Source organism: Ammospiza nelsoni, chromosome 27, assembly GCF_027579445.1.
Source record: "Ammospiza nelsoni isolate bAmmNel1 chromosome 27, bAmmNel1.pri, whole genome shotgun sequence".
Taxonomy (NCBI): Eukaryota; Metazoa; Chordata; class Aves; order Passeriformes; family Passerellidae; genus Ammospiza; species Ammospiza nelsoni.
This window is the reverse complement of record NC_080659.1, coordinates 3,938,483-3,950,444: the sequence shown is the minus strand read 5'-3', so window position 1 is coordinate 3,950,444 and position 11,962 is coordinate 3,938,483. Positions and strand designations below refer to the sequence as shown.

The window sequence follows — 11,962 nt, the reverse complement described above, 5'->3', positions numbered from 1 at the left end:
CGTGTCCGTGCCTGCCGAGCCGGGGCACGCACGCACCGGGGGCAGCACCGGGACGCGCCCGCCCGCCAGGCCATGTGGCTCCGCGTGGGCAGAGTCACGGGGGAGCCAGCGGGTCCCCGGCGTGAAAGATGCATGTATTTTGATTGGCTTTTCGTAAATTTTAAAAAGAATATTATATGTGTTGTGTTAGAAAGTGATGCTGTATTAATTCTCTTAAGTAGTGCGGTAAATATAGTTTTAGGTTATAACAAAATGGTAAAATAGAAACGGTGCTATGTAAGATACTTTTCTTTAAAGAAAGGACTCGCAGTGAGGTGGCAGCCACAGGACACCTCAATCTTTCAAAGAATTTATTGCTCCATTATCAGAAGAAACGAACTTCTTCCCACCTCGAAGGCGCTGTTGGGATTCAGATGAAGAAGTCGACGATGACCAGACAGAATCCTGCGTTTGAATGGAATTTATGCATCATGTATGAGGTGTATGACTATGCAACAGGCTATTGTTTTAAGGGGTTAATCCTTTGTTAATGGGTGTCCTTTTTCAGGCTTATTTTGCCCAGAAAAAGGTACCCGGACGTCTGTAACTCTTTGTCTCTATTGTCCCATATTGTCCTAATCCAAATCGTCCAAATTATTATCACTCCAATTGCATTACTATTTTTATTCCCATTTTATTACTATTAAACTTTTACAATTTCAAAAACAAGTGATTGGGCGTTTTTCACCCCGGGCAGGTCCCGGCGGTTCCCGGCGGTTCCCGGGGGCACAGCGGGACGCGTGGGAAGGGAACCGGGCGGCGCTTCCTCAGCGCGGGGAGTCCGGCACGGACAATGGGACAATGGGACAGTGGGACAATGGGACAATGGGACAATGGCTGCTGCGGGGACACCGCTACCGGGACAGAGCAGATCCACCTGGCCTTGTCCCACAGCCCCCTCCGGTTCTCGGCACAACCCCGCTGCCCCCCGAGCTCGGCCGGACCCCCAGAGTTCCTCACATTTAGTCCTGTGGCTGCTATCTCGCTGCGAGTCCTTTCTTTAAAAAAGTGTAACCTAAAACAGAACAAGAACAGCCGTTAACAGAGGATTAACCCTTAAAAACAACAGCCTGTTGCATATTCATGCACATCATACATGATGCATAAATTCCGTTCAAACACAGGATTCTGTCTGGGCATCATCAACTTCTTCCTCCGAAATCTAACAGCACCTTCGAGGCGGGAAGAAGTTAATTTCTCCTGATAATGGGGCAATAAATTCTCTTTCTCTGAAAGATTTGGGTGTCCTGTGGCTGCTATCTCAGTGCGAGTCCTTTCTATAGCATCGTTTCTATTTTAACATTTTGTTATAACCCAAAACTATATTTACCACACTACTTAAGAGCATTAATACAGCATCACTTTCTAACACAACACATATAATATTCATTTTAATATTTGCGAAAAGCCAAGCATAAAATACGCATTTTTCAGTTTTTAAGCTGTTGCAGAGCACTGGGATAAATCAGCCCGAGAGGCTGAGCAGGCAAATCCAACAGGGCAGCTGGGCAAAGAGACCTCTGCAGGACAGCAGATTTGCCTCCACCTCTTCTCCATCCCAGGGGTGAATTCTTGACTGAGTCAGCCGTGGGGTTCTGGGTAGGGGGGCAGGAAAAGCCAAAACAATGGGGCCACAGGCGCCAGCCCCCACCAGGGGATCTGCCAGCTCCTTCCAGAGCGTTTTTTCCTCATGTCCTGTCCATCCTCATCCACTGGCCAGGCTCCCCCTGCACTGGGGGGATTTGCAGAAATTGGGGGGGTATGGTACCCCCAAATGAATCTGGGCAGCATGAGCATCAAACACTGGGGGGATTTGCAGAAATTGGGGGGGTTTCGTGCCTATGGCACCCATGATCTGGGCAGCATGAGCATCCAACACCGAGGAGATTTGCAGAAATTTGGGGGGTATGGTACCCCCAAATGAATCTGGGCAGCATGAGCATCCAACACCGGGGGAATTCGCAGAAATTTGGGGAGTTTGGTACCCATGATCTGGGAGGGAACTGGCCACCACAAAGAGCCAGCACAGGGCACAGCCACACAGATTTGGGGTGCACACAGCAGCCCCCCAGGAAAGGAAGGAGAGGCTGGCTGTGAGCAAGCAGCCAGGGCTGCTGCTGCTCCGTGCTGGGTGACCTTGGAAGCCATTTGCCAGGCCTGAATAAAGCGACAATAATCCTATTCACCTTTTAGCCTCATTTCCTAAGGCAATAACGCACATGCCCTCGCCGCGTGCACTCGCAGGTGTCACTCAAGCCCTGATCCCGTTTGCACGACTCCAGCCCAGGGAAGTTTTGCTCATTACCCCTCTGATGAGCTTTGTGCAGCAGGGGCAGGAGCCCCAGGCAGGCTCTTTGCCAGGGCCTGGCCCTGCCCTGGCTCTGAGGCTGCTCAGCCCAGCTCAGCACAGTCTGGGCAGCTCCCTGCAGCCTCCTGAGCTCACATGTCCCAGCCAGTTCCAGTCTGTGGGCTCAGGGCACACCCAAATGGGATCAGAGCAGCCCTGGGCACCCGTGGGGCGCCCTCAGGTACCACAGAGCACAGCCAGGCACTGCCCAGGCAGGTCTGCTGCCTGCAGAGGAGACAGAAGGCAAACACCTTCTGCAGGGTTGGCCCAGGCACAGACTGAGTGCTGGCCAAAGCCCCAGGGCAGAGGCACTGATGTAGCCCAGGAAGGGCAGAGATGTTCAGGCAACCCTGCCCAGACCCTCCTGCCCACTCTGCAAGGTGGAAAGAGGGTTATTGTGAGACCCACACCTGCCCACTGCTCCAGGCCAGCCCATGCCCGACACAAATCCCTTGTAGCCTGCACAGAACCTCACTCGTGCATCACAACCTTTCCCTGGAAGAACTTTATTAAATAGTGTCCAAAAAAAAAACAAAACAAAACACCAGAAGCAGAAAAACTCAGCATGACCCCATCCCTCCCAGCGAGTTAAAAACCAAAAAACCACAAACTGATCATCCCCACATGGTCAGTGCTGGTGGCTGCTGGACAAATCCTCCCTGGTGCCCCTCTCCCTGTGAACACAGCTCCAGCATCAGGGCAGGGAAGGCAAAAGGGTCCTGTGGGACAGCCCAGATGGCTGCAGGGTGAACCCTAAAAGGTGTTGAAAGCCAAGACAGCACTCACATGTTGTTCTCCCACCAAAGCAACCACTCACCACCCCCACAAGTGCCCCAAACTGCTCCTACCCCATGGGGCTGAAGAGAAGCTGAACAGACCTAAATGAGGGGCAGCCAACACCAGGCCTGGTTGTCACTCCTCAGCCAGGCAAAGCCACCAGCACCTCAATTTCTGTGGCTTTGTGAACACCCCAACACAGCTTCCCCCTCCCTGGAAGTTTATAAATAGGGGGTTTTATCTTTTCCTACAAAGACAGCCATGGGATTTCCTTTGCAACAGCAGAACAGTCTCCCTGCGAGGTAGAGAGTTAATTTCAGGGCTGACAGATCCTAAATTCAAACCAGTTTGTCCTAGTTGAGGTAAAATTCAGTACTTTATAGGAAGTTTTGCAATGCCAGAGGGCCATCAAGATTCCTCATTGCCGGAGTCATCCTCATCACCGTAACAACTCTCTGCTTCCTCCTCCAGCTCATCATCCTCATAATAGTCATCATAAAAGAGGTCTGAGCCCTCATCTGGGGCTGGAGTCTTGGTCTTCACACAGTACTCAGCCAGCGTGGTGGGGACCTTCACTCCATCCCGCTCAGCATCCACCTTGGTGCCCAGCACCTGCTTCCTGCAGGGTGAGAAATGGGGGGTGAGAACAGAGCTGTGCACCCCAGCCCTCCAGAGCCCCTGTCCCACAGGATCCCAGCTCTGGGGAGGATGAAACAGGAAAGCCTTGTAAATATGATTGCCTGGCAAAAGATTTTGAGAATATGGAAACTATAAGTGAGATTGAAATGAGAGCAAGCTTTGAGATACATTAGTTGCTGAACAACTGGAAAACAACGGAGTGGCTGACTGAAGGTAATCCCTTTTGATGGAACAACACCCTCGGCTTGCAGGCAGGCCTAAGGGACAGAGCAGACCCTACAGCTTGGCAGAAGGGGCCCAAAGAGGAGTTTTTAGGGTTTAAAATGTAGCACAGTATGGTAATGTAATGATTCTTATAGGCTGTATGTAAATGCTGTAGGATTTGTATATTGTACTAGATTGGTTAGTGAGGATTAGAATATTCAACACAGAAGAAGATTTATTGTATTGTAACGGGAACCTCCCTCTCTTACCCCTTTTACTCTCTCACCCTCTCATCCTCTCTCTTTACCTCTCTCTCCTCTCAGGCCTGCTCTGAGCTGTGCCTGGCAGCTCCCAGCAGGGCCCTGCACCCAGGCCCTTTGCAATAAACCCCAAATTCCATGACCTGGCTGCAGAGATCTCTCATCTCCATCCATCCTGACCATCCTACCCCTGACACTCCCACATCCCAGCACAGCCAGGGCTGCCAGGGCTGGGCTCAGCACACACCTGATGATGTCTGTGTACTCCCGGTCCTTCCCTTTGCTCTCCTTCCACTTGCGGTACATCACCGAGGCGTCCACGTTGGCCGGGGAAAACGTGTTGGGCTCATTCAGCAGCGAGATCACACTCAGCAGAATGGTTCTGGTGTGGATAAACATGAGCAGATCAGGGCTGAGGAGACTCAGCAGCACCCCAGCAGTGCCAGCAGCCCAAAACCTTGTGCTGTGCACAGCAAGAGAGGTCACAGCAAAGGGGAGCAGGCTGGGCATGGGCTGTTGGGGTCATACACTGTCAGAACTCAGCACATCCCTCTGGGTGTCCAGGGTTGCCAAGAACCCCACTGTGGCGCTCAGAGACCCTGGCATGCAGCCCAGAACACCTGGGGATTTGATTTTGACCCCTGGAGCAAGCTGCCAGCTTTGTATGAGGACCTGAAAGTCACATAGGTTTGAATAGTGTAATAACAAAATGATCACAGGGTGAAAATGTAGATTTTAGGATTTTTGGTATGGGGGTTATGGGGACAAGATGGAGGAACTTGGGTGTGTCCAGCATTTCTCCTTCTTCTTCTTCTTGTTCTCCATTTTCAGCAGTGATGTTGGCACTTTGGGATTGGTTTAGAGTAGAAGTGCACTGTCTAACATAGGTGATAGGTATTGGGAATGAAGTGTAAATATGATATATGTAGTTTGTAGTATAAAAGGACAACACAGAGAGTGCCTGTGGCTGCCCTGCTGAGCAGACCTCAGCTGGGCAGAAAGAAAATTTTATAGATAAGAATTAATAAACAACTTCAAGACTGAAAAGTGAAGAGTCCAGACTCGTTCTTCAGGCACAGGCCGAAGCAAAGACATCCTGCACATCTTGAGGCAGCAATTATCAACAGCAACCTGAGAATACACAAGCTCTGGCTGTTCTTCAGCCAATCCAACAGCCTGAGAGCCTTCTCTAGCCCCCTGGCACCTCCTGTCCCCAGCCTCCCACCCTGCCATCCCCCATCCCTCACCGCACGTTCTGGGTGGGGTTCCAGCGCTCCGAGGGCAGCTCTCCACTCTGAGGGTCATCCACAGGGGGGTGCAGGATGGAGATGCAGACATCACCTGTCTGAAAGCACCAGAGAAACAGAATCCTCAGGAGCTGCTGCCCCAAGTATCTCCTCACTCGCTCTTCCCCTTGGCTGAAGCCAGGTGAGGTGACTGTCACACACATGTTTTATGGCAAATCCTTTCCTTAGGATTTTTTCTCCTGAGAAGCTGGGAGGCCTCAGGAACAAAATGTAAACAATTATTATCTGCTGCTGTGGAATGCAACAGGTGCATCTGTGATTGGTCTATGTTGGTTGTTTCTAATTAATGGCCAATCACAGTCCAGCTGTCCAGACTGTCTGGGTCAGTCACAAGCCTTTGTTATCATTCCTTCTTTTTCTATTCTTAGATAGGATTTAATCAGAAAGCTTTCTTCTATTCTTTTAGTATAGTTTTAATATAATACATATAATAAAATAATAAATCAAACCTTCTGAAACATGAAGCCAACATTCTCATCTCTTCCCTCATCCTAAGACCCCTGTGAACCTCACCACAAGTGACCCCAGCTGTCCCTTCAGCCCCATAGGAGGGACACAAAAGTGGACAGGCACCCCATGACTGCCAGCTCTGTCCAGGCCAGGCTGCCCAATGCCCAGCAGGCTGTGCCCCTGGCGTGGGCCCCAGGGCCAGGCACATTGCTGGCCCTGCAGCCACTCTTGGCACAGGCACAATGTCCCCAAGCGTGGGAGCCACCAGGCCTGCAAAGCCTGGCTGACCTGGACGCTGCTCTGGGACAGCAAAATGCTGTCGTGAGCTCATTAGCGATGTTCCCTGTGCCAGGCACTGAGCGTCCAGTGCCAAAGGCTGGCATTTGCACCCAGTGCCATCACAACAGAGCACACGTGTCCACTGGCTGTCCAAGAGCCTCCTGGCTGTCCCAGGGGACCTACCTCGTAGATATTGGGGTGCCACATCTTGGTGAGGAACCTGAAGGCAGGAGGAGAGTAGGGGTAGTCGATGGGGAAGCGGAGACGAGCCTGCGAGGGAGCAACAAGGAGATGTGAAAACTTGTGAGAAATAAGGGATGGAAACCACAGAGGGAACAACAAGGAGATGTGAACACTTGTGAGATGGAAGGGATGGAAACCACAGAGGGAACAACAAGGAGATGTGAAAACTTGTGAGAAATAAGGGATGGAAATAGCAGAGGGAACAACAAGGAGATGTGAACACTTGTGAGAAATAAGGGATGGAAACCACAGAGGGAACAACAAGGAGATGTGAAAATTTGTGAGACATAAGGGATGGAAACCACAGAGGGAACAATAAGGAGATGGGAACACCAGCCTGTGAGAAGGAAGGGATGGAAACCACAGAGGGAACAACAAGGAGATGTGAAAACTTGTGAGAAATAAGGGATGGAAACCACAGAGGGAACAACAAGGAGATGTGAAAATTTGTGAGACATAAGGGATGGAAACCACAGAGGGAACAATAAGGAGATGGGAACACCAGCCTGTGAGAAGGAAGGGATGGAAATCAGAGAGGGAACAATAAGGAGATGTGAACATCAGCCTGTGAGAAGGAAGGGATGGAAACCACAGAGCCTCTGATAGCTCTGAGAAAAAGGAACCTCTGCCAAGCCCAGCTGGGCACCTGCTGAGACAGAGTCTCTGCACCAGTGTAGAGTGTTTAAAGTGCTAAAGTACAGCCCTGGGGGCAGCCTCTCACCACACAGAGTGTTGAGCAAAGGGGCTGTGACCAACAGCAGCTCCTTGCCCCCCATCCTGCCCACACCCCCTGTCCAGCAGGGCCCTCTGGTGCTCTCCAATGCAGAGGAACCAGGGGGAGCCAGTGGTGTTGGCACCCAGCACAAACCCCACGGCAGCACAGAGAGCCATGCAGAAAGGCTGGGGCACCCCCAGAGCTGCTGCCAGGGCCAGACCATGGCTGTGCCACTGGTTGTTTACTCTCCAGAGCCCACAGGAAGGAAGCATCAGGTGTTTGGTGCTCTGATGAACGCACCAAACCTAAAAATAGCCCGTCACTGCTGAGAAGAGACCCAGTCCAAACTGGCCGCAACGCGCAGCTTGGGGGCTAAAAATAAAATCACATGAAGCTCAGGCTGCAGCCCAGGGCTCCAGCAGGGACACTCAGCCAGCACCAGCTCCTCCCACAGCTGCCAAACCCACAGGGCTGAGTTTGGGCAGAGAGGGGCTCCCTGTCCATCTCTGAGTGAAGCCTGAGGGGGCACAGGGACCTAGAGCAACATCCCACAGTCCTCAGAGGATTGCCCCAACCCACCAGCACCAGGAATCCAAAAAAATGTGGGCAGCTTCTCCCTGTGTGGCGGCACAAATTCCCAGCGACTGATTCAGCTTTCAGCTGTTTCCAGGCCCTGGGAGCAAACTTGCAGATCAAGACTCAACACGACAACTCCCTGAACGCTTCTTGCTCCCTCAGTTCATCCAAAAGAAAATCCAGACAGTGGATTCTCTTGTACATGAACTGAGAAAAATCCACGGCACAGGACAGGGGGTGGGAAAAGGGGAAAGTGCAGTGGGGGCTGTGTTGTGTGTGTGTGTGTGTGTGGAGTGCAGGGCAGTGACACACGGCCCCGTGCTGGGCTCTGGCCAAACAGCTGAACATGGCAGAATAATCCCCTTTGTTGTGTCAGAGGGGATCAGAACAAAACCAGCCGAGGCAAAGCGATGCCAAAGGGGGCTTGGACAGCAACAACCCCACCCTGTGTGTACAAACAGGCTGGGCAATGCTCTGCCCCTCTGCTCTCCTCTTAGGCACAGCCTCGCCAGCACTGTGCTGAGTTTGGAAGCTCTCAAGCACCAAACAGGAGCATGAGTGGCTGAAAGGGTGAGAGTTCACAGGGTTTCATGCTAAAATGCTGTGGGGGAAAAAATCCCTGCACTCCAGTGAAGAGATGAAACCCGGCTCTGGAGCGCCAGGAAAACAAACACAGCTAACCCTGGGTGAGTCACCCTGTGCATCCCCACCCTGACAGCAACAGGATGAAAACACAAGGGCTCCACGGAGGAGGGAGCATGAGAAAGAGGAAGAAAACAGCTAGCCCAGGTTGCACAATACCTGGGAAGAGCACACACACATCCTGCCGAGGGGGGACTGCGCAGTCAGACCAACAAACATCTTTTTCCACCCCAAACCAAGCCATGACACTCTCTCACTAAGCCAGCCCCCTGCTCCCACCCTGGGCTGTCTCTGGGGGGACTCGGGGGCCCTTTATCTCTTCCCTGGTCTGGTGGCAATGCCTCAGATCCCCTCCAGGAGAGGGAACCCCAGTGACTGCTGTCCACCCTCAGACCAGGAGGGCAGGGGGGTGGTTGAGCCCCCCATAAGGGGACCCTCGGTAGAAGGAACCATCTCCCTGCTAGGACCACCCTGAAGCCCCAGCGACCCCCAGGTGCCCAGTGAAAGACCCCACTCACCCCTAAGCCTGGGAGCAGCTCTGTCACGACCCCCACACCCACTCGGGACACCCACATCCCCCTCACAGGGTCTCACCCCTTCCCAAAACTGAGAAACTCCTTCCCATACCACACAGCACATCCCCCGACACCGCCTGCTCTGCCTTCCCCGCCGCTCACCTTGAAGTATCCGCCCTCGTAGTGCGTGTCCGGGGGTCCGAAGATGGCCACGTCCCAGGTGTACAGGTCCCCCTCGTCCACCAGCCCGACGCGGAACCCCTCCACGGGCTCCTCCTGCAGCCCCTTGAGCTCCAGCAGCAGCGCCTTCTGCGAGCTGGGCACGGCGGGCCGCGCCATGCCGCTCTACCGGGGCTCTCGGCGGCGCCACCGGGGCCACGCGGGGCACGGCGGGGGCTGGAGCGCCGGGAGGGGCGTGGCCTCACAGGGAAACGCCCCCTACGCTGTAGATGGCCAATCGGAGCGCGGGGTGGGGCAGGTGGGCGGGGCAGGAGGTGGGCGGGGCGGCTCCGCCGGTGCCCCTGATGGCGCTCCCGGTGGCACCGAGCGAACCCAGCGATGAGGGGGCCTCCCGGGGCTCCCGGTAGCACCGACCCACCGAGCGTATTCAGGGATGGGCGAACGCCCTGGGACTCTCCCGGTGTCACCGGCCCACCGAGACAATCTAGCGATGGGCAGGGCGGCTCCGCCGGTGCCCCCGGTGACGTTCCCGGTGACACCGGCTGACCGAGCGAACCCAACAATGGGCAGGGCGGCTCCCCCGGTGCTCCCGGTGGCACCGGCCCACCGAGCAAACCCAGCGATGGGCGGGCGCTCCCCAGCACACAGAGCCCCGGCCAGCCTGCAGGTGTCACTCCTGTGCGACAATTCACAGCAGCAGAGGCTGCTCAGCTTCAGGAATCCCCGGCTCGCAGCTGGCTTTGTGTCACATCCCGTCAGCTGTGCCCGCGGCAGGAGCCGCCAGCCGCAGCCTCACCCAGTCCTGCCCGCAGGGAGCGGAACATCCGCCCCAACACAACATCCCGAGCCCGCGGGGATCCCCCCACCGGCTCTGCCACAGTCCTGCACCTGCTGCCGACACTACCCCCAGGGCTCTGGGCACTTCTGCTGCTCATTCTGGCACTTGGTGCTGCCAGGAGGTAATTAAGTGGCCACTAAAAAATAATAAAAAAAGCTTTAATGTCTTACAGCAAACCAGGAATTGAACAGTATAAATAACGATCAGACAAGTTTAAATAAATAACCCCCAGCCCGACACGCAGCTGGTCCTGGAGGAAGGGGATGTGTCTCACATCCCAAACCACCTCAGCCCTCCCCAGCTGCCCCTGTGCAGCCACAGCCCAGCCCCACACTTTGTTCCTTCTGGGTCACTTCACTGCCCAAAGCAGCTCCACGGGTCACAGCCTCCATGTGAGTCCTGGATAATCCCTGGGAGGGATCTCCCAGCTGGGACACGGAGCTGCTGGGCACCATCAGAGCAGGCAGGGAGTGTGAAACTGGGAATCTCTTGCTGGGCTCTCCAGCCAGCTCCCCGTGCTCACCGTCCAGCTCGGAGAGGAGCCCCAGCCAGCGCTGCTCCCACCCTCCGTCACTCCACAGGCTTCACCTTGGCTATGAACAGCGCCGTGGCTTTGCTCAGGAACTCCTCCCTGCTCATGGAGGAGCCCATCTTCCTCTCCTGCAGCGCCTGGTCCATGGCCAGTGCCAGCCTGTCGGGGCCCAGCCTGGAGCCCGCCTCCAGGTAGCGGCCGGGCCGCGGGCCGTGCCCGGCTCCCAGCGCGTCCTCCAGCGCCCGCAGCACCGCCTGGCACAGCCGGCTGTCCGCCGAGTCCCCGGCGCCCAGCACGGCGAACAGCGCGTCCGCTTTGGCCGCGAACTCCAGGAGCACGCAGCAGGTGAGGACGCCGTAGCGGAACACGTCGAACGGGACGGCCTCGTGGTCGCGGCACCGGACGCGGCGCAGCAGCTCGGCCGCCGCCTCGGCCGGGGCCGCCCCGCGCTGGCAGATCCGCCTCAGCAGCTCGCTGTAGAGCCGCCCGTCCACGCCCGCCGCCCGCCGCCGCCCGCCGCAGCCCAGCACCTCGTAGGCCGCGCCGGTGTTGCTGTCGAAGGCCGTCCTGTCGCGACATGGCACACACACACACAGAGGCGGCCTCGCCCCCCGTCCCCGCCGCCCCCCGCCGCCGCCGCTCGCCGCACCTGTGCGAGTGATGAGCCAGGCACACGTACCACAGCGCCCGGGCCAGGCGCTGCGGCGGCCCCGGGGGTTCCGCCGCCGCCTCCGCCAGCACCAGCCGCTCGAAGTACTCAGCAAGGAAGGACACGGGCTCGGCGGGCCGCGCCTCCAGCACCTTGAGCAGCGCCTCCCGCACCATGGCCGTGACGCCTGCTCGCAGCAGGAACTCCGCCGCGCTGCCCTCCGCCGGCCCGCCGCCCCCCGGCGCTGCCCGCCCCGGTTCCGGCAGCCCGCTACCCCCCGCCGGTACCGGGGCGGCGGCCGCTCGCCGCTTCTCGTACGCCGCCATCTTGGACCGCGCTTCCGCCCGGGCCGGAAGTTTTGGTGCCGCCATCTTACAGGCTGGCAGCCAATGGTGGGCAGGAAGGCTGTGAGGGAACGGCGCCATTGGGCGAGGCCGCTGCCGCCATCTTGAGTGTGGGCAGAGGGTCTGCGTTGTCAACGCGGCTGGCGCCGCGGCCGCCATGTTTACTGCGGGCAGGCCGGGGTGCCCTGGGGCCGTGGGACAGGGCCCAAAGGACACTGTGAAAAATGCATGTATGTTATTATTGGCTTTTCTCAAATATTGCAATGAATATTATATGTGTTCTTGTAGAAAGTAATGCTGTATTAATTCTCTTAAGTACTGTGTTAAATATAGTTTTAGGTTATAAAAATTGTTAAAATAGAAACGATGCTATGTAGGATACTTTTTTTAAGAAAAGGACTTGCAGCGAGATAGCAGCCACAGGAC

At 55.8% G+C, this 11,962-nt stretch overlaps 2 protein-coding genes across 2 annotated transcripts; both read right to left on the bottom strand.

Annotated features, from left to right (window-relative positions):
- Positions 1 to 3,520: 3,520 nt before the first annotated feature.
- On the bottom strand, positions 3,521 to 9,387 carry CDC34 (cell division cycle 34, ubiqiutin conjugating enzyme). Its single transcript, XM_059489633.1, has 5 exons — positions 9,156 to 9,387; positions 6,486 to 6,572; positions 5,514 to 5,611; positions 4,514 to 4,648; positions 3,521 to 3,782 (listed from the first exon to the last, which is right to left on the bottom strand). Exons 1-5 carry the CDS (start codon positions 9,330 to 9,332, stop codon positions 3,572 to 3,574), a joined length of 708 nt encoding a protein of 235 aa, XP_059345616.1. The 5' UTR covers positions 9,333 to 9,387; the 3' UTR covers positions 3,521 to 3,571.
- Positions 9,388 to 10,153: 766 nt separating this feature from the next.
- Positions 10,154 to 11,518, bottom strand: TPGS1 (tubulin polyglutamylase complex subunit 1). The gene is made up of 2 exons (XM_059489822.1): positions 11,193 to 11,518; positions 10,154 to 11,110 (listed from the first exon to the last, which is right to left on the bottom strand). Exons 1-2 carry the CDS (start codon positions 11,516 to 11,518, stop codon positions 10,582 to 10,584), a joined length of 855 nt encoding a protein of 284 aa, XP_059345805.1. The 3' UTR covers positions 10,154 to 10,581.
- Positions 11,519 to 11,962: the final 444 nt, after the last annotated feature.